Here is a 22546-nt window from a genome sequence, read left to right as displayed (position 1 = left end):
ATCTGTCTGCTCACACCAGTACTTGAGCTTGAATTCAGGGCTTCACACTCTTGTTTAGCTTTTTAGCTCAAGAGCCATACCTCTACTTCCAGCTTTTTGCAAGCTAATTGGAGATAAGAGTCTTGGATTTGTCTTCCTGGGCTAGTTTTGAACTGAGATCCTCAAATCTTAGCTTCCTGGGTATCTTGGAATATAGGCCTGAGCTCTATAATCTGGCCCCCACCTAAATGAGGAGCTAGGTGAGGAATTCTCCTTCTTGAGTGAGTGTTTAAAAATAAAAGTTCCTCTTTGGCTCTGCTCTGGAGAGGAATAGGGAAGTATGAGGGATGTGAATTAATTGGTTTGTTTTACAGATGTGAAGTCCTTTTGTTGAACATGTATATCATTTCTTGATTATTATCTTTGGAATTCAGTATGATAATATTGTTTTCCATTAGCACTATTTCTGACCTATTTTATAATTGCCTATAAATTCTGTATTGTAGTCTAATAGTTGAACACATTTTTGTAGCTGTTCAGTGTGAAAGAAAACCCATTGAAATGTCACGAGAGAAGTCTTCTAATTGTGCTGCTTCAACAGAAAAAATCTACATCCGCAAAGACCTTAGAAGCCCATTAGCTGCAACTCCAACTTTTGTAACAGATAGTGAAACAGCAAGGTATAGTAAAGTACACACTGTCTAGTCTTCAGTTTTTCTTCCTCGTGGAAGTAATACTAAAAACTTGTGTTTCCTTGTTACAGGTCAACAGGATTATTGGATTCAGGAATGTTTGTGAATCTTCATCAGTCTGGAGTAAAAGATGAGTCAGCTGTGCTGATGACACCAGATAAAGTGGGTTTCCTAAGTGTAATTGAAAGCTATTATTGGCCAGGTAGCCCCAGATCATGCTTCTAATCCTAGCTACACAGGAGATTGAGATCTGAGTATCAAAGTTTGAAATCATCTGGTGTAGATAACTCTGGAAGACTGTTAGCTCCAATTAATCAGCCCGAAGCTGGCTAGAGTTGTGTTTTAGTGGTAAGGTAGCATCTGTGAGTGAAAGAAGCTGAGTGAGAGCTCAAGGTTCACAGTTCAGGTCTTCAGTACTGTACTGGTCGCACACACACATGCACAAACACACACACATAAGCTAAATTTGTTATGTTGGTTGCATTATGGATTGAATCCAGGGCCTAACACTCTCCCACTAAGCTACATATCCCCAACACTTAAAGCTAAAATTTTGCCTTATGCTTTTAAGATTTTGAAATTTTCTTACCTCTCTACCACTTCAGTCAATTTACTTGATCTTAAATACTTCTATTACAAATTGTTATTTTTAAAACATACATTAGGACGATGCTGGTGGCTCATGTCTGTAATCCTAGCTACTCGGGATGCTGAGATCTGAGGATTGCTGTACATAGCCAGCCCAGGTAGAAAATCTGTGAAGCTCATATTTCCAATTAACCACCAAAAAGTTGGAGCTAGGGCTCAAATGGTAGAGTACCAGCTTTGAGCAAGAATATTAAGACAGAACACACATAGGCCTTGAGTTCAAGCCCCAGTACTGGCACAAAAGAAAAAAACAAACTATACATATAGCCAGGTATCAGTAGCTCACAACCCACACTCATAATGCTAACTACTCAGGAAGTTAAGATTTGGAGGATCATGGTTTCAAGCCAGCCCATGCAGAAAATTCTGTGAGATACTATCTCCATTTAACCACAAAAATGACTGGCAAAAGACATGGCTCAAGTGGTAGAATGCATCCTGTGAGCAAGAAGGTCCTAGTACTGACTGGTATACACAAACACACACAACCAGAGCAAAATTAACAACAATTTGCTCAACTATTCCTGTAAGACAAGTATAGCTTCAAGATTAACAAATATTTGGAATTGTAGCAGGCTTATTTCCATGTTAAATATAAATTATTCATAGTCCTTTTCTTTTCTGCTATAGGTTCATTAGTGTCAAAAATACTTCAAATATTTGAAGAAAGAGAAATTGTAGTTTACTCCAGTGAGAGCTTTCACTTAAAAGTAGCAAGGTGGTTGCAGGAGCTCTTACATCACACCTCCAAGTCCCACATTATGTTGGAACAGCTTTTCTTTAATATTTATATCAAGCATGTAAAGTTTCTGTACCATTCAAAAACCTCAAGAACAAAATTTTAAGGATCTGGTGTCAGGTTCTCTTTCAATGGGATCTGGTTTTATATAACCCAGAAGATACTTATATTTGCCATTGGTTATATTTGTTTCTTAATATTTTAGGACTCTTGAATACTTTGGTCTGGAAACATAACTTCATCTGTTCTGTGAACTTGGGCAAATTGTTTGACTACTCAGTGCTTTATTTTTGTCATCTATAAAATTACTAAGAAATATGTACTTTACAAGTTAGGCTTTAGCATGAAATTTATTTATTTAGTTATTTATTTATTTAAATAAATATCCCAGGTACTTACATAACCCAGGCATAACCCAGGTACTTACACATACTAGGCAATCACCCTTTCCAACATGTAATTAGTAAAGCAGTTTGGCTTCTTACTATATATTTGGAATTAATAAGGCCTCACTTAAGCCTCCTCTGCATGATTACTAAAATCGAAATTTCATTGGCATTAAATCTGCTTTAGGAAGGAAGAGAACTGAATTTTGTTGAGAAATTATGTCTACCCAGACACTGCATATGTTTGTATAACAAACACATACACACTCACATTTATTTATTTTGGTGCTGATTTTGGGGCTTGAACTCAGGGCCAGGTTGCTGTCCTGAGCTTATATACTCAAGACTAGTGCTCTACCATTTCAGCCACAATGCCGCCTCTAGCTTTTTTGGTACTTAATTAGAGATAAGAGTTTTACAGACTTTCCTGCCCTGTGCTAGCTTTGAACTTGATCCTCAGATCTCAGCCATGCCACCTCTAGCATTTTTGGTACTTAATTAGAGATAAGAGTCTTACAGACTTTCTTGCCCTGTGCTAGCTTTGAACTTGATCCTCAGATCTCAGCCTCCTGAGTAACTAGGATTACAAGTGTAAGCCACTGGCACCCAGCAACATCTTGTATATTAATTGTCTCTAAGAATGATTGCTCTTGTATATTAACTCTAAGAATGCTAAGTGCTATGAGTGTAACCTGGAAAAATACATGCTTAACTTTCCTGGGGACCTTGATTCAACCCCAAAAAAGAAGAGCAAACTAATGACCCCCAAAACTATCACATTGCAAGATGAAATTTTTCAATTTTACAGAGTCTTCAGTGGCAAACGCTTAAAAATCTAGTTAGACATGCTGTTAACTGGAAAATACATAAGCTTTGAGTTTTTGTTGAAAATTAAAATAGTTAAAAATATCTACTTTACTTACACTCACATGTAAGAAGTATGTTTATTTGCCAGCACAAGGGCTCACACCTGTATTCCCAGTACTCGAGAGGCCAAGAAAGGAGGGTCATTGGTTTGAAGCCAGTCTTGAAAAGGAAACATGTTCACAAGAATCCATCAGAACCAATGGCAGAGTGTGTTAGAACATGCTTATCATCCTAAATTATGAGTGAAGCATAGTGGTTAGGTGCAGTGACATACCTGTCATCCCTGCAAACATGGGGAAGCACAAATAGGATCACAGTCCAGGCTGCCTTGGGAATAAGGTCTATCTAAAAAACAACCAACCCTGGCTGGGCACTGGTGGCTAAGGAGGTTGAGGTATGAGGCTTGCAGGTCAAAGCCAGCTTGAGCAAGAAAGTCCATGAGACTCTGATCTCCAGTTAACAACCCCAGAAGCTGGAAGTACAGCTGTGGCCTCAAGTGTAGTGCTCTAGCCTAGCAAAAGAGGTCAGGTATAGCTCCTAGGCCCTGAGTTCAAAACGCATTACTGGTGCGCTCACACACACACACGCACGCTCTCACTCACTAAAAAGTAGCTGGTGGAATAGCTCATGTGTTAAAGTGCCTGCCTAGAAAGGCCCTGAGTTCAAGTCCTAGTACTGCAAAAAACAAAACAAAAACAATATTTTAATTATATTTTTCAATTTCAATAGAAAAAGTGAACTGAGCAAATAGCTCAGGATCTTGTTCTTGTAAGTGATATACCAGTCTACCCATGTTCCCAACCCTTTTTGCTTTAGATTTTTTTTTCAGGTAGGTCTTGGAACCTTTTAGGGCAGTCTGAGCCAATATGCTCCCACATCCACATAGCTAGGATGATAGGGAAACCTTGTTTTAGCATGTAGTTTGTTTTTTTTTTTTAGGCTTGTTTCTTAAGATTTGGGTCTCTCCAAATTTTTCTTTGCCACAATCCTCCTATTCTGTATTTTCCAAGTAAGTAAGATTATAGTTATGAGCCACTAAACTCACCTCATTTTCATTTTTAGCATAACATCTTGTATTTATATTTAACATTTTCAGTTAGTTCAGTGCCTGATAAAACTTACATTCTAGGAAGATTGTTTAATAATACATTTGCCTTTTTCCCTCCTTTCACTGGGATTCTTTATATTCCATGCGTGTTTATAGCTTGTACAAACAGTTTTAAAAGTAATAATAATATTGATTTGAATGCTAAAAAGAACTTGGATGATCATGTAACTTAAAATATCATTTTAAGGTGAAAGAGACTATAACATGAATAGATTAGCCACTAAGGGCAGTTTTTTGTTTGAAGTGTTATATAAACTTTTTAAAAATTTGATACATTTCCTCAAGAAGTTTCTAAAAGTTAGCTCTCTTTGATTATACTTGCTAGGTTTAATCTATTTTAACATGTTGTTCTTTTTGATTTCATGATTTAGGGTTAGATTTTAAAGATTTAAAAATATACTGATTGCTTTTTTTGTTTGTTTGTTTGTTTCCTAAAGGCTGAATCGTGCCAGGGCGATTTGAGTACATTGGCTAGTGTAGTCACATCATTAGCAAATCTTGGAAAAGCCAAAGAAGTTTCTCAAGATAGTAATGAAATGCCTATGACGGACAGCTTAAGCAATGGAGATACATCTCTGTGTGAATTTAACCAGGAAGTACAGAGCAATGGTGATGTTTCAAGGTAAGTTTCTTTTTGACCTTGTCCCAGAGATTTTACTGAAATGTATGTGTGTTATTATTGACTGAAGTTTCTGAAAGCAACTATTTCTATTCTACTTAGAAAATGTAAAGCATGGTTAGATTTAACTGAAAAACTACATTTAGCACAGAGTGTTAAATAGGTTACATTCTAAATAATAAATTAATATCATAAAATTAGAATGATAATCTTAGATTTTAAGCATTTTTCCTCTTAAATGGTAATTAGAGTCTGATTTTTCAAATATTTAGTTTATCTGTAGAAGCACATTTCTTTGGCCTCTTCCCATATTTTATCATGTAAAAGACTGTACACTGTGCTGAGGATGTAGCTCAGTGGTGGTGCACTTGCCTAGAAAGTTCAAGTCCTTGGGGCCGGGCGCCAGTGGCTCACGCCTATAATTCTAGCTACTCAGGAGGCTGAGATCTGAGGATCGAGGTTCAAAGCCAGCCCGGGCAGGAAAGACCATGAGACTTATCTCCAATAAACCACTCAGAAAACCAGAAGTGATACTGTGGCTCAAGTGGTAGAGTACTAGCCTTGAGCTGAAGAGCTGAGGAACGGCACCCAGGCCCAGAGTTCAAGCCCCACGACTGACAAAACAAAAAACAAAAAAACAGTTCAAGTCCTTGGGTTCAATCTGTAGCATCATACAAGGAAATATTTTTTTTTAAAAATTGAGTGAGCAGCATTTATGAGTCATGATGAATACTTTGCTCAATGTGAGATTTTTAAAGAATTCTAGAAGTTATGTTATTGAAAAATGTGGAAGCTACTTTGAATGACTATCTCTGAATTTTTTTAATAAAATTAGGACCTTTGTGTAGTGTTCAATATAGTAAACATGATTTATTGTTAAGTAGTTATGATAGTAGATCATACAAATGAAGTTTAAATTGTTGATTTTAAAGATAATCACAAAATCATTGAACTAGACAACTCAGTAGTATAACAAAGTTCTATTTTCTAAAGCTTTTTTCTCTTTGTTGGTGGAGCTAAGGACCAAGCCTAAGCCTTACAATGCTACAGAATTCCTTATGTGAAAAAATTTTTTGCTGGGGGGGCTGGGAAGGTGGCTCAGTGGTAGAGTGCTTGCCTTGCATGCCTGAGGCCCTGGGTTCAGTTCCTCAGCACCACATAAGCAAAAAGAAAAAAGTCGGAAGTGGCGCTGTGGTTCAAGTGGTAGAGCGCTAGCCTTGAGCTGAAGAGCTGAGGGACAGCGCTCAGGTCTAGAGTTCAGGCCCCACAACCGGACTAAAAAAAAAAAAAAAAATTTTTTTTTTGCTGGGCATTAGTGGCTTATGCCAGGAGGATCTCAGTTTGAAGCCAGCCCAGACAGGAAAAATCTGTGAGACTCATCTCCAATTAACCACCAGAAAACCAACAGTGGAGTTGTGGCTAAAGTGGTACAGTATTAGCCTTGAGCAAAAAAGTTCAGAAACAGCGCCCAGGCCCTGAGTTCAAGCCCCATGACTGACCAAAAAAATGAATCATTTAAGTCTAGAATTTCATATCAAATTTTTATTTTATTGTTGGAGATTGGCTAGGCTCACAGCTTCTGATATCTCCTTCTAGGGCATTTGACACTCTTGCAAAAGCATTGAATCCTGGAGAGAGCACATCCTGTCAGAGCTCAGTAGAGGGTGTGGAAGGAAGCATACACCTAATTGCTGGAGATTCGAGTATAAACTACATCGAAAAAGAGGGGCCACTTCTCAGCGATTCACATGTAGCTTTCAGGGTATTTTTATAATTTTTAAACTTTTTTATTTGATTTATCATTTGATTTTTGTCTTCCTTTCAAAAACCAAAGTGTATTCATTATGCATTTTAGTGAGAAATAACTCTGGTAGTGTTATAAAATTGAAATTAAGACATAAATGTCCTGCAATAGAAGCTAGTGATTTAGTAAAGCATCTTGTTTATAAGTCAGTTATAGTAGCTAATAGTGGGCTTAAGGCTCTTATACTTAAATGTAAACACAATTTCCTTTTAATTTTAAGCATAATCATTCATGATAAGTTTAAATGGACTGCCTTTATTACTACAAAAGAAGTGTTAAACTATATCTAAGACCCAGATGTTTTGACCTTACCATAGTAATTACAAAGTACTCCATTTATGTTTGACTCCCTTAGCTTTTAGCATTGTCATGAGAAGCTATAAATAATATATTTTAAATTATTTAATACTTTTTAAACTTTTGGGCTTTAACACTTTATATTTCTTAAACATTTTGGAGAACGCATGCTTGTAATTTGTTCAGCTAAGCGTCTCATGATTAAAACCAGGGCCTCATGCATGCTAGGCAAGCACTCTTATCACTGAGCTTATACTCCTACCACTTACATATTCCTCCTTTTCCCCAACTCAATCCAGACTTTTAGTGTCCAATTTCATATTCTGGTAATTCCAGGAGTGAAATGATCTATCAGCATCTTACAAACCTTGGAAATGCCACTAGTAATAAACAGTAAAGACAAACCAACCTCATTTTCTTCTAAAGGCAGTTGAGACCCTATTCAGTACATTTATTGATAAGATATCAGGACAAACCATTTTGGCAACATTTTTCTTACAAATCTCAGTGTAGAAGAGCATAGTAAGTTTACAAATACATTCTGTATTGTATAGAATACGAGAAAAAAAATACATGTAGAAGACTAAAACAATTCACTTTCTAATATCTGACTTATCTTTCAAATAATGCCCATACCAGAGCTATATAAATATGCTCACTGTTGAGACCCTACATTAAGACCATACTTCTCTATTCTAAACATTCTGGATATTCGCTCTGTCAGCTGTGGATGCTGTTATCCAGCATATCATTCTATATGATTGCTCAGAATTTTACTAAAGGTTAAAATGTTTCCATAGATTTCTTTGGGAACCAAACATAGTTATCAAATAAATACGGATACTATTGATAGAAATAATGAACACAAAAATAAATGTAACATTGTCTATGTAGCTTACATTGGTGTTTGTATTTGTAAGTTTCAACTCAGAAATTGCTACAGAAAAAGCTAATTGTAACTTAGTAATTTCTTCAATACAATTTCATAGAAATTAAATATATCAGTAAAATTAATTTTCATGTAAACTTTTACTGAAGATAACTTTCGTGGAGAAATTATTGATTTATCTGAACTGTATGGGAAATTATTTTTTTGTGGGTACTGAAAGAATAATGAGAATAATCAGTGTCATCCTTAAAGATTATGGTAGGAGGTATGGTGTAGGGTGGAGAAAGGCAGAATTGATTTTTTCCTGTTGTTCTTTGTTTTTCTAAATGAAAGCCATTCTTTTGTATTCTGGGTTTCATTTTTCAGCCTTTAGATTTAAATGGAGGGAAGAACAAAAATGAGACAGATGTAGGAAGAGAACCTTGGCAAATGGACTGAAGGATTCTTTAGAAAGTTGTTCTGCTTTCTTATAGTTGATTTTGGTCCTTCTGACAGATGAATTAAATTAGAATTACCATTTTCCTTTGAAGTTGTCATTTTTCCTTTTCATCTTTGACTTCTTATTCTCTGGCTAGTCCTCAGAATTATAATGCTCTATAGAGTTTCTTTTTTCCTTAAAAGGATAGTTTCCTTGATTCTTATTTATAGTCCTGTGAGATATAGTTCTGTTTTTCAAGGCAGGGTGTATCAATGGTAAAGCATTTGCCTACCATGTGTAAAAGCCCTAAAAAAAATTTTATTTTTCAGTAATTTCCCTGCTTTGTTTCAAGAGCCTACTAATTTTGTGGTTAGTTCTCTCATTAAGGTTTTCTGGTCTTGAACTTCAAACCTCTCTTCTGTACTTAATGGCTCTACCTCATCTTAGTTGCTGAGCGCAATAGCATTATATTGTTCTATTACATTGGAATGTGTAGTGGAGTTTGCAGGATTTCACATACATTCTTTCATTTGAGAATCACCACATTCTCTTGGGGAGGTTACAATTTTTATTCTCATTTTGTATCTGAAGAAAGAAATTCACAGATTTTTAATATCTTATTTAAAGCAAGGTAAATGTACTAAGGATAAATAGTATAATAATAATGTAACTGGAAATTTTCCCAAAGAATCTAAGATAGAAGTAATATTTAAGATTATATAAAACTTGAGTTTGGGGTATGGTTCATAAATCTATTTCACTTTAATTTGTTTTCCTTTCTTACTATCTACCTTAAGGTTATTTCCATTTTGAAATGAGTATATGAGCCAAAAGTAAGGTAATTTCCAAAGCTCTTTTCTTTGTGTTTATTATTGCAATATTAGAGTCACAGTCCTTTTAGAATCATAGCTACTTGGGAGCCTTTGTCATTCTTTCCCTTCCTCCTTTTCCTGCTCCATAATCTCATTTCTGAATTTTGTTATAATTTCATAATTGAATTTTAACCACCTTGTTATTTGAGTTATTCCCTTCCTGTTTATTTCTATCACCATATTTCATGCCTTTAAACTTTTTTGAATTTATTAAAACAATATCTTTGTGGCCCCTCTGCCTTTTCTAGCTTCTGTGATAATTCCTTAGAAATCAACCTAATTTTGTCTCTTGGCTATTTATTTATTTATTACTAGACTATTTAAAAGCCTTAGTCTGAGGGTGTGGTTTATGTGCAAAGTCCTGGGTTTGACTCCCATCATCACCAAAACAAGTTAAAATAAAGATGAATGTAGTATGTGTTGTCCTAGGAAGCTAAAGTAGAAAGGTCATTTAGCCCAGTAGTTTCAGAGCAACTTGAACAACATAGCAATACCCTGTCTTAAAAATAAATGTATAGCTGGTGGCTCATTTCTGTAATGCTAGCTACCCAGGAGGCTGAGATCTGAGGATCACGTTTCAAAGCCAGCCCAGGCAGGAACATTTGTGAGACTCTAGCTCCCATAAACTACCCAAAAAAAGCCAGAGTGGTGCTGTGGCTCAAGTGGTAGAGCACTAGCCTTGAGCACAGAGAGGCTCAGGGACAGAGCACAGGCCCTGAGTTCAAGCCCCAGGCCTGGCAATAAATAAATAAATAAATGTATATAAGTATATATTCTTACCTTCTGAAGCCTCTCATTGCCCATAGAGGAGTGAGTTCAGTCTCCATAGCATGACCTTTTGGGCTCCTTCATATTCTGATTCAATTGTCCATCATATCACACATGTCTTTTTTTCTTTCTTTGTCCTTTCTATATTTCATATTGTTTTCATTTATTTCCCCAGTGAGACAATAACACTTAGTGCTCACATTGATTTCTAAGTAAATAGTTTTTGAATGAATGGTCCAGTTATTTATATTATTTATATACAATAATTATTATAAGTTGGAAAATAAAATTTTTCCATGCAACTGAAATTTGTTGTGTACCATTACTAAGAAGAGAGAGAAGATATTAAATAACTTTTTAAAAACACAACCAGATAATATGAAGCAAGATTCTGCTTGTCTGAATGTTGCTTTATTAGAATCTTTATTCTGCTCACTTATTCCAAGGCCTATTATTAGCTATAAAATCCAGTAACATGGATTTATTTCAAGCTGTTTCTCGTTGTAGTCTATTAGCTGAATTTGATGCAGAAACTGATAGAAAGGTAATTGCAACAGCAAGTAATAACTACTTAAGTAAGCTGTTGAAGTTTAGTTCTTTTCAACACTTAAAAAATTAGCTCAGCTTATTTAAGATTTTGCAATTTGAAAAATATGTATCATTCACTATATAAACTTAAAAGATCCACAGAGGTTTAACATCTGTGCAGCCTGAGGCATAGCTTAGCGGAGTTGAGCACCTGGCTAGCAGGCACCAGGAAGGAAGACCCCGGAAGCACAATCTCCCAACACGACCCCTGAAAAGAATCCCATCTCTTGTCATTTAAAAGACTTGTTAAATGGATTATTGTTTATCCAGATTGATTTTCTGCTTCATAATCCTAGAGATGAATGAAATATATAAAGTAGATAAAATAGGAAATACTTCCTCATTTTGTAACATAACATAATCTTTAAAAATAGCCACTTCTTTATACTTCAAATTATTTCACTTTTATGATTAAAATAGCAGAAAGTTTTCATGCCACTATTGTATAAATTAAGAACACTTAATCTAATTTTTGCATATTAAAGGTATTGCTCCAGTAAACACAGCTCAAATATTAATTTTTTTCTTCTTCTTGGGTCCCTGAGTTCAGTCTCCAAAACTACACAGAAAGAAAAAATTGAAGGGGCTTTTTTTCTTTTATATGAGACTTCAACTATTAATTACCCTGTTCTTTTATTACTTGGCACCATTAATAAGTGCATAGATTAGGATGGGGATGTAGCTCAGTTGCTGGAGTGCTTGCCTATCATGCTTATCTAGTTTGATATGTATGCTTAGTGTGGGTGAGGCTCTGGGTCCTGTGCCCTATAGCATAAGAAAATTAAAATTAAAAAATAGGTGGATCACTTGTGGCTAATATTGTGCTGAATTCCAATCACTGCTCTACCCATTATACGGCAATATGCTTGCTCCAGTTTCAACAGTAGGTCTGCTTCCCTTACTACTTTCCGCTATCTGAGCACCTGAACTTATTAACTCTGTACCCTAAAGGAAAGGAACTTGTATCATAGAGAATTTCTCTATCTACTGAAATTTGTTGTGTACCATTACTAAGAAGAGAGGGAAGATATTAAATAACTTTTAAAAAACACAACCAGATAATATGAAGCAAGATTCTGCTTGTCTGAATGTTGCTTTATTGGAATCTTACTTATCCTAAGCTCACTTATCCTAAGCCCTATTGTTAACTAGAAAATCCAGTAATTTGGATTTATTTCAAGATTAAGCTTTTTTGGGGACTATATTATACTCTATTTGATGTATTGTTTTAATCAAGATTTGAAAGGAATTGACAATTGAGAACTTTGAGTCCTAAGATAATTTACCTAAATCCCTATTCATACTAGCTCACCATGCCTTCTCCTATGCCTGAGTACCTGAATGTGCACTACATTGGGGAGTCTGCCTCCAGACTGCTGTTCTTATCAATGCACTGGGCACTTTCGATTCCTTCTTTCCAGGCACTAGGGTGAGTGTTTTGAAGTCCTTGAATATAAATGTGATTTTTTTTTTTGGTTGTACAAATATACCTTAAAGAAGAAGTTTATTTGGAGAGGATTTGCATTAGAGAAAAAAAATATATATATATACATATATATGACATATATATGTGTATATATACATATACATATATATGTTGTAACTTTAAATTGTGTCATATAAGGAATCATGGCAGATGTTAGTAGCGTCTGTTTTTTTGTTTTGTGTTTTTTTTCCTGTATCATTTTTGTGTGGAAAAGTATCCATGTTTGACAGCTTCACCAAGTTAACAAGTTGGATTGAGTGCATGAGGATTGGTCATGGCCATCTTTGATTGGCTCAAAGACAGAGAGGGAATAAGAGAGTCTCAGATGCTCTTCCCTCTCACCATCGCTGTTTCAGCACTCACTACAGGTGTGTTACTAGGGAGTTGAAATTTACTTGCAATGATTATGTTTAAAAATTAACATAGTTATTTTCCAATCATTTTATTCCCTCTGCCAAAAAGGAACCAAAATGTAAACCTTTATAGGACCATGATATTTGGTCTTAACCACTAAAGAATACATCTTAAAGGCTGGGAAGGTGGCTCAGTGGAAGAGTACATCTTCATTCTGTTGTATTGTTTAAGAAATCCAAGCTTCACAAAAGTTTGCCAGACTTACTTAGATTGCTTCACACTAACTGGTATTTGAAAAGGTGAGGCAGTGGAAAAGGCCAAGCCTATCATCAGCAAAACATTTGATACTATGATTTAATATTATACTAATAATGTTTTATGTATATGTTTATACATCTATACATGCTACACATTAAATCTGATTTAGAATGGTTAACCTTTAAAGTGGTTGTTAGCCCTTTCAAAATAACACTCAACTTTCAAATGTTCTTTTTATCATTTTTTAGAAAAAAATTAAAATACAATATAAAATTTATATTTTATTGCTATTATTATTAATTTTATTGCTTTTAAAGAATTAAGTGTAGTGGGCTAAGTTTGTAACTAAAATAGTCCAGAAAAGTAATCCGATAAAATTTTTCAAAGTAGATTTTCAATGATTATAGTAAAACACCAAAAGAAAGGAATTAGAGTGTATAACTTAAACTTCTAATCATATCATCATTGATTTTAAATACCATTGTTAAAATGAGTGTGATTATCCCATGGAAATAATTTAGATGTTGACGAAAAAAGTTCTTGTTTATAAAGTAACTGATTTTTTTCTGTGGCAGCCATTTTCCTTTGTGATCTGTATTTAAAATCAGTTTAGTGTAGTAGCCATGGGAGTCTTCATAATTAGAATAACTTTCGACCTAGCAGTCAACATCATTAAATACTATGTAAACTTTTTAATTTCTGCCAATAAACTATAAATCTTGTTTGTGTTGAATTAATAGATAGGACTAGGTACTAATAATAAGGTAATTCTATGATCTATATCTATCTCTATATATATGGAGATAAAAGCTATTTAAGCATAAACACATGGCATTGTATTTATTCATGTGACATTCTGGTTAGTTCTCATCCATATTTATTGACTGTAGAGTTTTGAATATGGTAACAGAAACAGGTTATCAAAGTATAGAGTTTGTCTGATCAATCTTCGTTCTCATTATATCTGCATTGTATCTGCAGACAGATGCGATGTGGGACATTCCTTATTCCTTGGCCTGTATTTCTGGGTCTCTGAGTGCCTGAGGAGCACATGTCTTAAAACTCACCCCATGGATACTCTCAAAAATGTTGACGGCAAATGTTGATGGTGTATTCTCAAGGCCACCACTTCCTTTGTGGCAGAGCCCTCTTCTTGCCACTTTTCTTTGTGGGAGTCATTCTGTCAGTCCTAGGTTGGGAAGGATTTTATTTTATTTCTACTTGTAGGTATGAAAATTGGCTGCAAACTTTTACAGAGAAAAACATTTTCTAAAATTCAAGTTTGTTTTGATAAATTTTTAGTGGAAGAAAGTAACATCATTTTTAAAGAGTACATGGTTAATACCATTTGTATCTTAAAAGGCCTTGGTTTAGAAAGAATAGACTTTATGATTTGTAGTTTCAGTATGTGGAGGAATTCAGTTATTTTGAAAGTCTTTATGCATAGTTGAGGAAGTTACTGTACAGTAGTAGTAGTGGATTTACTCGGTGTGATTTGCCTAAAGCATGTATTGCAGCAGTGCTTTCTACCTAGAATCTTACAACCAAAGATTCCAACGTACTACCATTTGCCACGAGAGACTTTATGTATTAACAATCACTGCAACCTTCCAGTAAACACTAAGCCTGAGGTTGAATCTTTTAACATGCCACTAAAACAATGTGATATTTTCTGTTAGTTGGTGGGTTTGCAATGTATAATTAGGTAGATTTTATTAAAAAGGTGATGTGCAGAGAAATTAGTTACCTAAGTCAGGCAGAGTACATTTCTTTTTGGACAAAGTCACCCAGTTTTTTCACTCTCTCCCAGGTTTTTCCTTCCATCCTCACCCAACTGAATACCTTTGTTGCTAACGCTTGGGTTGTTACTTTAACTGCACTTTCTACACAGAAACTTTTGCTTCTCAAGAGAAAGATGCTTTGAAATAGATAATATGTGACTACAATAAACAGTTGTCGTGTTTTTACTAACAGAATAAAATCTGATAGCAAATGGATCTTATTGTCCCAAAGTATCAGCTTCAAATGGGAGTTTCTATTTCTACTGGGAAATTTAGTTTAGCTTTCTACTTGCTAAATTGTGTAAGTAACAGCTCAGTTTAAATTCTGGCTTTATTCATCTGCTAATGTTTCTGGCTTTGGACTAACTTACTAAAATGTTTAAAAGCCAGAATGCCACATCTGTAGGTTAGAAGTAGAGCCATGCTGGGCACCAGTGGCTCATACTTGTAATCCTAGCTACTCAGGAGGATTGCAGTTCAAAGCCAGGCCAGGCACAAAAGTCCATGAGAGCTCTTATCTCTAATTAACTGCCAAGGAAAAAAAGCCAGAAATGGAGCTGTGGCTCAAGTGGTAGAGCTCTAGCCCTTCGTTAAAAAAAACAAAAAAACCTCTGCGACAGCATCCAGGCCCTGAGTTCAAGCTCCAAGACTAGCAACACCACCACCAACAACAACAAAAAAGGATAATTGATACCTATCACCTTAGAAACATACATTTTTTTTTTTTCCTTTGAGAGATCAGGAAAAAAAACTCCTGATTTCACTTTACTTCAATGGAACACTCCTTATGTCACTTTTCTGATGTTCTTCTATAGAATCACAAATGGTATTTTTTTTATATTTTATTTTATTTCACAAATGGTATTTTTGATCATGCCAACTACAAAAATATAGATTGGCTGATTCTTTAAAGAAAATATCTAGTACTGTTTTTTTTATTATCTTTAAGTAATTGTACAAACAAGTTCCCATTCTACAAAACAGTATATGAGTAAAAAGTGCCAGACAGCTCTCTATCTAGAACTGTTATAGATTTTTTAGTACTTCCTAGTACATTTTTAAAAAATCAGTATTTTAAACTAGAAATCATTGTTACCAAAATACCACATGAAATTAACACGTAGACAATACATGAAATTAATATTTGTACTTCTGATGCTTAGTTTTTGCCACAAATGTTTGTAAAACATACTTAGCTAAATATGGTGAATCCATTGGAGCTCCATTTCTTGGGAAGCATATAGATATTGGTGGTCTTAGATAAAGACAGATGTGGTCTTAGATAAAGACAGATATGTATCATTTCTTTGGGTTGAGAAAGTTCAAAATACTCTCATTGTATATTTTGAAATACCCAGCTCTTATTGTCTACCATACTTGTCCTACTGTATAGATCATTAGAAATTTCTCCTGTGCAGCTGCAGCCCTGATTCCATTCTCCATCCTTCCATTTTTCTCTCTAACCCTCCTCCATATCCGTCCCTGACCATGAGAATGCTATTCTACTTTCTACTTCATTTAGGTTAACTTTTTTGACCATCACATATAAGTAAAAACATGCATTTCTGATAATTTTAAGCAGGAAACAAGTCATATAGTATCTGAAGATTTTCTACAGTGATGCAACCTGAGACCTAATTTCAAATAGCTATGTGATTTTATAACAGAATTTTGACTTTTGTTTTAAATATGTTTCTTGTTCTAAGAACAATCTTGGCTGCTAAGATTCTATTCAGAAATTAAGGAAAGGACTTTTGCTCTTCTTTTAGTTATTATTCATAATAGTAAACCTTGCACATCTCTTTTATAAGAATATTAATGTCTTTTCCAAAATATAGAATGAACCATTTATGCTACCAAATTGGTTGCTTACTATTAAATAGCTCTAATCACCCATTTTTTTTTGTTAAAAAAAAAGTATTTACTCTCTTTAAAGCAAAAGAAAACTCAAGGAAGATTTTAAGTATATGTTTTTGGCTTTTAAAAATCTTTGTTATTTCTGTAAAATGGAAGATAAAAGTTGTAACTTTTTTAATAAAATAAAGTTGGGAAGTGGCGCTGTGGCTCAAGTGGTAGAGCACTAGCCTTGAGCTGAAGAGCTGAGGAATAGCACCCAGGCCCAGAGTTCAAGCCCCACAACCACAAATAAACAAACAAACATACAAGTTGGCTGGTAGGTTCATAATAAGCTAACTATTTAAGTTTCTAGGCCTTCATAAATTGTTGTCATCTATATAAAAGACAAGACTGGTCAAGTCCATGTTCAATTAGTCTTTCTAGAGTAATTTTAGTTGAATATTTAAGTGCATGGATCAGATGTAAAGATCATTTTAATAATATTTTATGTATGCTTTTGTTTTTGTTTTCATTAGTCAAGAAAACAGCATATCTCTCGTAAAAGCTTATTGGAATGAACTTTTTACTCTTGGTCTTGCCCAGTGCTGGCAAGTGATGAATGTCGCAACTATCCTGGCAACATTTGTCAATTGTCTTCACAGTAGTCTTCAACAAGGTAAAAATCATTTTACCAGATACCCTCCCCAGGGTGTAGGAGAAGCCATCAGCTTTTTAAAAAATGTTAGGGTGAAAGTTAGATATTCTGAGTTACAGCTCCATCTCTTTTTTGTGGTGGTTATTTTTGATAGTGTTTGCCTGCCCTGGCTCACACCTGGATTAGTCTGCCCACTTTAAACTTCCATTAGTTGCTAGAATGACAGGTATGCACTACCTTGTCTATCTCCTTCTGTAGAGACATTATCTCCACAGAAGAACTTGCAGTTCTGAGTAATCCCTTCTATATCTATCGTGTGTTATACAGCCTACCCTCAGGGAAGCTATGGTTAACTAAACACTAATGGCTGTCTTTTATACGTGCACTTTTTCAATAAACTAAAATATTTATTTAAAAACTTGGACTTTGTTAACTGTTACTTAATATATAAGTATATATTATATATATGTGTCATATGTTATATATTACAATAGAATGTTAACTTTGGAAAAGAAAGAATTTTGCTCATTTTTTTATATTTATATAAATATAAATCCTATTACCAAAATCTGAGTGTCTTGTACTTTCATTGGCTAGATGTTCTCAAACATCCCATTTGAATTTTTTATACTGTTTAGGACTTTTTTGGATGAACAATATCTGAAGATGGTTTTTGTTTATAATTGCAGATATTCTGAATGTGTAGGTCAGTTATATTCGAAATTGGAAACTAATGAGAAGGAAATAGTGTGGGTGAAAACAATCATACATTTTAGATGAAAACTAAAAGCATTTGTTTGTATTTTAAAGATAAAATGTCACCAGAAAGGAGAAAATTATTGATGGAGCACATCTTCAAACTACAAGAATTTTGTAATAGCATGGTTAAACTCTGCATTGATGGATATGAATATGCCTACCTGAAGGCAATTGTACTCTTCAGCCCAGGTATAGAAACATTTGCTTCTCAATTAAAGTGCAACATTCAAGAGTGCAGAAGATAATCGTCATACATTGTTGACAGGAATGTAAAATGGCACAGTGCCTTGGAAAGAAGTTCAGTAGTTCTTCAAAATGTTAAATGTAAACATGTTTAAAATGTGACCCAACAGTTTTATTCCTGTCTTTTAAAGAGAAATGAAAATATCCATATTAAAAATGTGAACATGAATATTTGTAAAAGTCATAAAACAGAAACAACCCAAATGTTCATGAATAAAAAATATAATATGTACATATAATGGAATATTTTAAACAATTATTTTTAAGTAATTATACAAAAGGATTCTAATTCAACCTGTCAGTTTATGAGCACAATGGATCTTGATCAATGTCATCCCTTCCATGTTTCTCCTCATGTCTCCCAACTCCACCAATCCCCTCATTAACTTGGTTCCATTTTCACATGTGTACATTGACTATTATGACTGCATATAGTAGAGATGGAGAGGTAGAAAGATAAATAGTTCAGTCACAAAAGCTACCATATAACACATTGTTCTTTTATTCTATTTATTATATACCAATCACTGATTTGTACCTCTCCATCTCTATTTTTAGTGTCTAGTAAATGAGCATTCAGAACTTGGGTAACAATGGGGCTGGGAAGATGGCTCAGTGGTAGAACGCTTGCCTTGCATGCCTGAGGCCCTGGGTTCAATTCCTCAGCACCACATAACCAAAAAGAAAAAAGCCGGAAGTGGTGCTGTGGCTCAAATGGTAGAGCACTAGCCTTGAGCTGAAGAGCTGAGGGACAGTGCCCAGGCCCAGAGTTCAGGCCCCACGATTGGAACCCCCCCCCCCCGGCAAAAAAAAAAAAAGAACTTGGGTAACAAGATTTTTTTTTTAATATATTTTTATTGTGAAAATACTGTACAGAGGGGGTTACAATTACATGGGTAAGATAATGAGCACATTTCTTGTCAAGCAATGTAGCCTCCTGCTTTGTTTCCCCTTCCCATCCCTTCGTATCCTCTCCCCCCCCCCCCCGCCCCTGTTCCCCCACCACCACCAAAGTTGTAAAGTTCGTTTTTCGACATAAGGACTTCTACATCTCATTGTTGCGATGGGTCCTCCTGTATCCCTGTTTTAACAATTGTAACAAGATATTCTTTAATGTTTCAGACCATCCAGGCCTAGTAAACATGGAACAGATTGAGAAGTTTCAGGAAAAGGCTTATGTGGAATTTCAGGACTACATAACCAGAACATATCCAGATGACACATACAGGTATCTATAAGTTCACTACTATTTGATTCAATTTATTTAAAAGATCTTTCAACAAATCTATTATTTTCCAGTCTAAGAGTCAACCTTGACCTTTGAAATTTGAAATAGTTAATGCTTTCAAAGCAATAGTATAGTTTGTATGTAGCTTGTTCTTAAAATAAGGAATAAGTTGGTAAGTCATTCCTAAATATATGTGTTCACTCATAGCCTACTAGTTTAGTTCCACAGTCCTCACGCTTAGGGGAGGCAGCACAGGGTAGCAGTTAAGAGCAAGCTTTCTTCTAGAATTTCAGATTGCATTCGTATCCAGGTGATCAGTAGGCATCCTATGGCTTGAGAATGTAATTTTTGGTTTTGTTGTTGTTGTTTTGTTTTGTTTTGTTTGTGGTATTTCTACCAAATCTTTTTGATCTACAAGTTGTATTTCCTTTTTTTTTCTTTTTTTAGGCTATCCCGATTGCTTCTCAGATTGCCAGCTCTGAGACTGATGAATGCTACTATCACGGAAGAACTTTTTTTCAAAGGTCTGATTGGGAATGTAAGAATTGACAGTGTCATCCCACATATTTTAAAAATGGAGCCTGCAGATTACAACTCTCAAATCATTGGTCACAGCACTTGAAAGTTGTCATGGCAGTTGCTATAAACTTACTGTTCCTTCTTGGAATACAAGACCACACCAAATCGAACTCATTGCTTCCAGGCCATCTGGAAATTGTGACTTTTAAAAGTAACCAAAATCCAAGGTATTTTTACTTGAGCTTCCTGAGAAAGAATGTTTGACACGACTGGGTAGGCAGAGAGAATTAGGTTTCCTTTCTGTCTTGTACAAATGAGTAAAAAAAATACTGTGTTTCTGTATGTGGTGAAGATGACACCAGAAAGTCATTTCTTTACCATCTAAACTACGATCTCTCATTTTGTTTTATTTTATAAAATAAATTGTCTGGCTTTTTTCCTGAATTGTGTTCTATTCATATGTAATATCCTTATGAACTAGTACACTTAGTAGTCGAATGTCCCTAGGGATGAACTTCCCTTTTACTCTTCCAAATGTAATTGTTTTTATTACCAGGTTGAAGGTATTTTATTACCATTTTATGCTCAGTGGTATAATGATAATGTTAGAACTATAGGAAATAATAATAATTGAATATATATTTTTGGCTTTTGTAAATATCAAGACATCCTTTAGCATATATCACTCTCATTGCTGGCAATGAGACCTAGGTCATTGATTTTTAGTGTTGTATGATATTAGTTACAAGCACTTTCTATATATGTGGTTTTGAGAATGAGGTTCTTGGTTAACCCATTTTTGGTTTATTTCTGTTTTAAACATATTAGAGACTGAGCCCAAAATGTTTTCAACATTTTAAGATAGGTATTAAAATTGTTCTTCCATTCCACAAAAAGCACCCACCTCACCCTCCTCTTTGACCTGTGGTACAAAGTCTTGGCTTTTTCCTGGGGTTTAGCCAATATCCGTTAGATTAGAAAAACTCAATGATTTTTAAAGTAGTGGGTGTATCATAGCTATCTTTGTTTTCAAAATGGATTCATCCATTATTTTGAAGCTTTTCACTAGGAAGCAGAGGTTCTGCTGTTCCACTAGTGTGATGATCAGCAAAGCCTGTCACTGCCACTACAGCTGGATTGGTACACTCCACACATGCCATTTCACATGTCACCACAGGCAGATCTCTTACTGTCATGATGAATTATTTAAGTACATCTATTGTTTGATTTTTAAAAAAAACCAAATAGAAGATTTTACTGCAGTCAAAGTACATTTTTGTTATGAAGATTTTTACAACAGATAAGAAGCTGAACTTGGGGGTAGGGGTGAAATTTACTAATAACTAACTTAATAGTAATGAAAAGTTTAAAAATATTATCTTGTAATCTTTACCAACTTATTAAAGGAAACTTCTCCCTACTGAAATCATGTTTTGTTTTCAACAGCTTTATAATTATCAGCTGGGAAAAATGTGCATTAAACATAAAATGCTGAAGTGGAAAAATCAGTAGTTTAAAACTTTATAAATACAAGAGAGTAAGCCAAGGACTTTAAAAAAAAGAAAGCAATGTATTAATGGTTAATTAAGAGACTTTTGGATATTTTTTCCCTGATTAAATTTGTAGTTACATATGGAATTGTTTTTAAAACTATATTAAAAGCAACTTGAATTACAAGTTTTTGTATACTGCTAATACTTTTTATTTCAATGTCTTATTTATTCAAAGCAATGTTTGTCTATCCTTTATGTCATGAGGCAGAGAATGTAGTAGCTCAGTGGTAAGAACGCGTGCTTAGCATTCATTAATCCCATCACCAAAGAGGGAAAAAAAATTCACATCAGCATTGTACGAGAATAAAAACAAAACACCAGTCTGAAACCTCATTGACAGGAGAATGGATATATAAACTGTAGTAGAGATCCTATCCAGTACTAAAAGAAGCAAGCCTGAAAGTATCCAAACAGCATGATTTCACCAGTTTATTAGGGGGGCAAATAAGGGTGTTTAACACTTCTGTGCTCTTGAATATTTAGAGCTTGACAGGACAGTTGTCTTTGCTACCGTCAGAGTAGGGTCTGCTGAGGAGGAGGGCTCCCATATTGCTATTGTGAGCATCAGCCTGTAGCGTTTTAGAGTCCACTAATGTTATAAGCAGGCTTGTTAAGTAATGTTCAGATTTCATGATGAATTGTTTTGTTACATCCATTTGTTGATTTTTTTTAACACACATATAAAGATTTTATTGCAAAGTACATTTTGGGGATCACTCAGATGTGTCTAGATGTTAATAGTTGCTATTTTCTGGAATATCAAGTAGAACAAGCCAGAGCATGTACATATAGTCCCTCTGTTTTGCTCCTCATAGTCTCATGGCTGAGTCCCAACAGCAAACAGCAACAGTTAACAAAGCCAAGTGGATGCTTTCATTTATATATATGTCTATGTATGTGTGTGTGCATATATATATATATATATATATATATGCACACACACATACATAGACATACATAGTCTTTCAGGAGTGCTCAAAGGAGTTGCCATTCAACAAAGCATTTTATGAATACAGTGCATCTTGATAAATATCACTCCCTGAAAAGCCTCAAGAGATTTAAACTAATCTCATGGCTGAAGTAGTTATAGCCACTATGAAAAACAATAGGGAAGCATTTTTTACATATGTATGTATAGGATTTTATTTTTATTATTAAGGTGTTATATAGAGAGGTTACCATTTCATAAGTTAGGTAATG

General features: G+C 34.7%; 1 protein-coding gene across 6 annotated transcripts in view; it reads left to right on the top strand.

Moving 5' to 3' along the window:
- Nr2c1 (nuclear receptor subfamily 2 group C member 1) overlaps positions 1-20231 on the top strand; it is a 38510-nt gene extending 18279 nt beyond the window's left edge. For 5 of the 6 annotated variants that reach the window (XM_069990347.1, XM_069990303.1, XM_069990327.1 and 2 more), the window contains 9 exons: positions 512-659; positions 743-833; positions 4857-5041; positions 6635-6800; positions 11982-12103; positions 16926-17065; positions 17855-17992; positions 19169-19274; positions 19722-20231. In XM_069990347.1, coding sequence (XP_069846448.1) covers positions 512-659; positions 743-833; positions 4857-5041; positions 6635-6800; positions 11982-12103; positions 16926-17065; positions 17855-17992; positions 19169-19274; positions 19722-19896 — 1271 coding nt within the window. In that variant the 3' untranslated portion in view covers positions 19897-20231. The remainder of the gene's footprint in view (positions 1-511; positions 660-742; positions 834-4856; positions 5042-6634; positions 6801-11981; positions 12104-16925; positions 17066-17854; positions 17993-19168; positions 19275-19721) is intronic. The other variant, XM_069990338.1, reaches the window with a different exon arrangement.
- The last annotated feature ends 2315 nt before the right edge of the window (positions 20232-22546 follow it).

The sequence above is a fragment of the Dipodomys merriami genome, unplaced genomic scaffold (assembly GCF_024711535.1).
Source record: "Dipodomys merriami isolate MVZ:Mamm:240054 unplaced genomic scaffold, mDipMer1.0.p SCAF_10, whole genome shotgun sequence".
Classification (NCBI taxonomy): domain Eukaryota; kingdom Metazoa; phylum Chordata; class Mammalia; order Rodentia; family Heteromyidae; genus Dipodomys; species Dipodomys merriami.
This window is presented reverse-complemented; position numbering and strand designations above follow the sequence as displayed.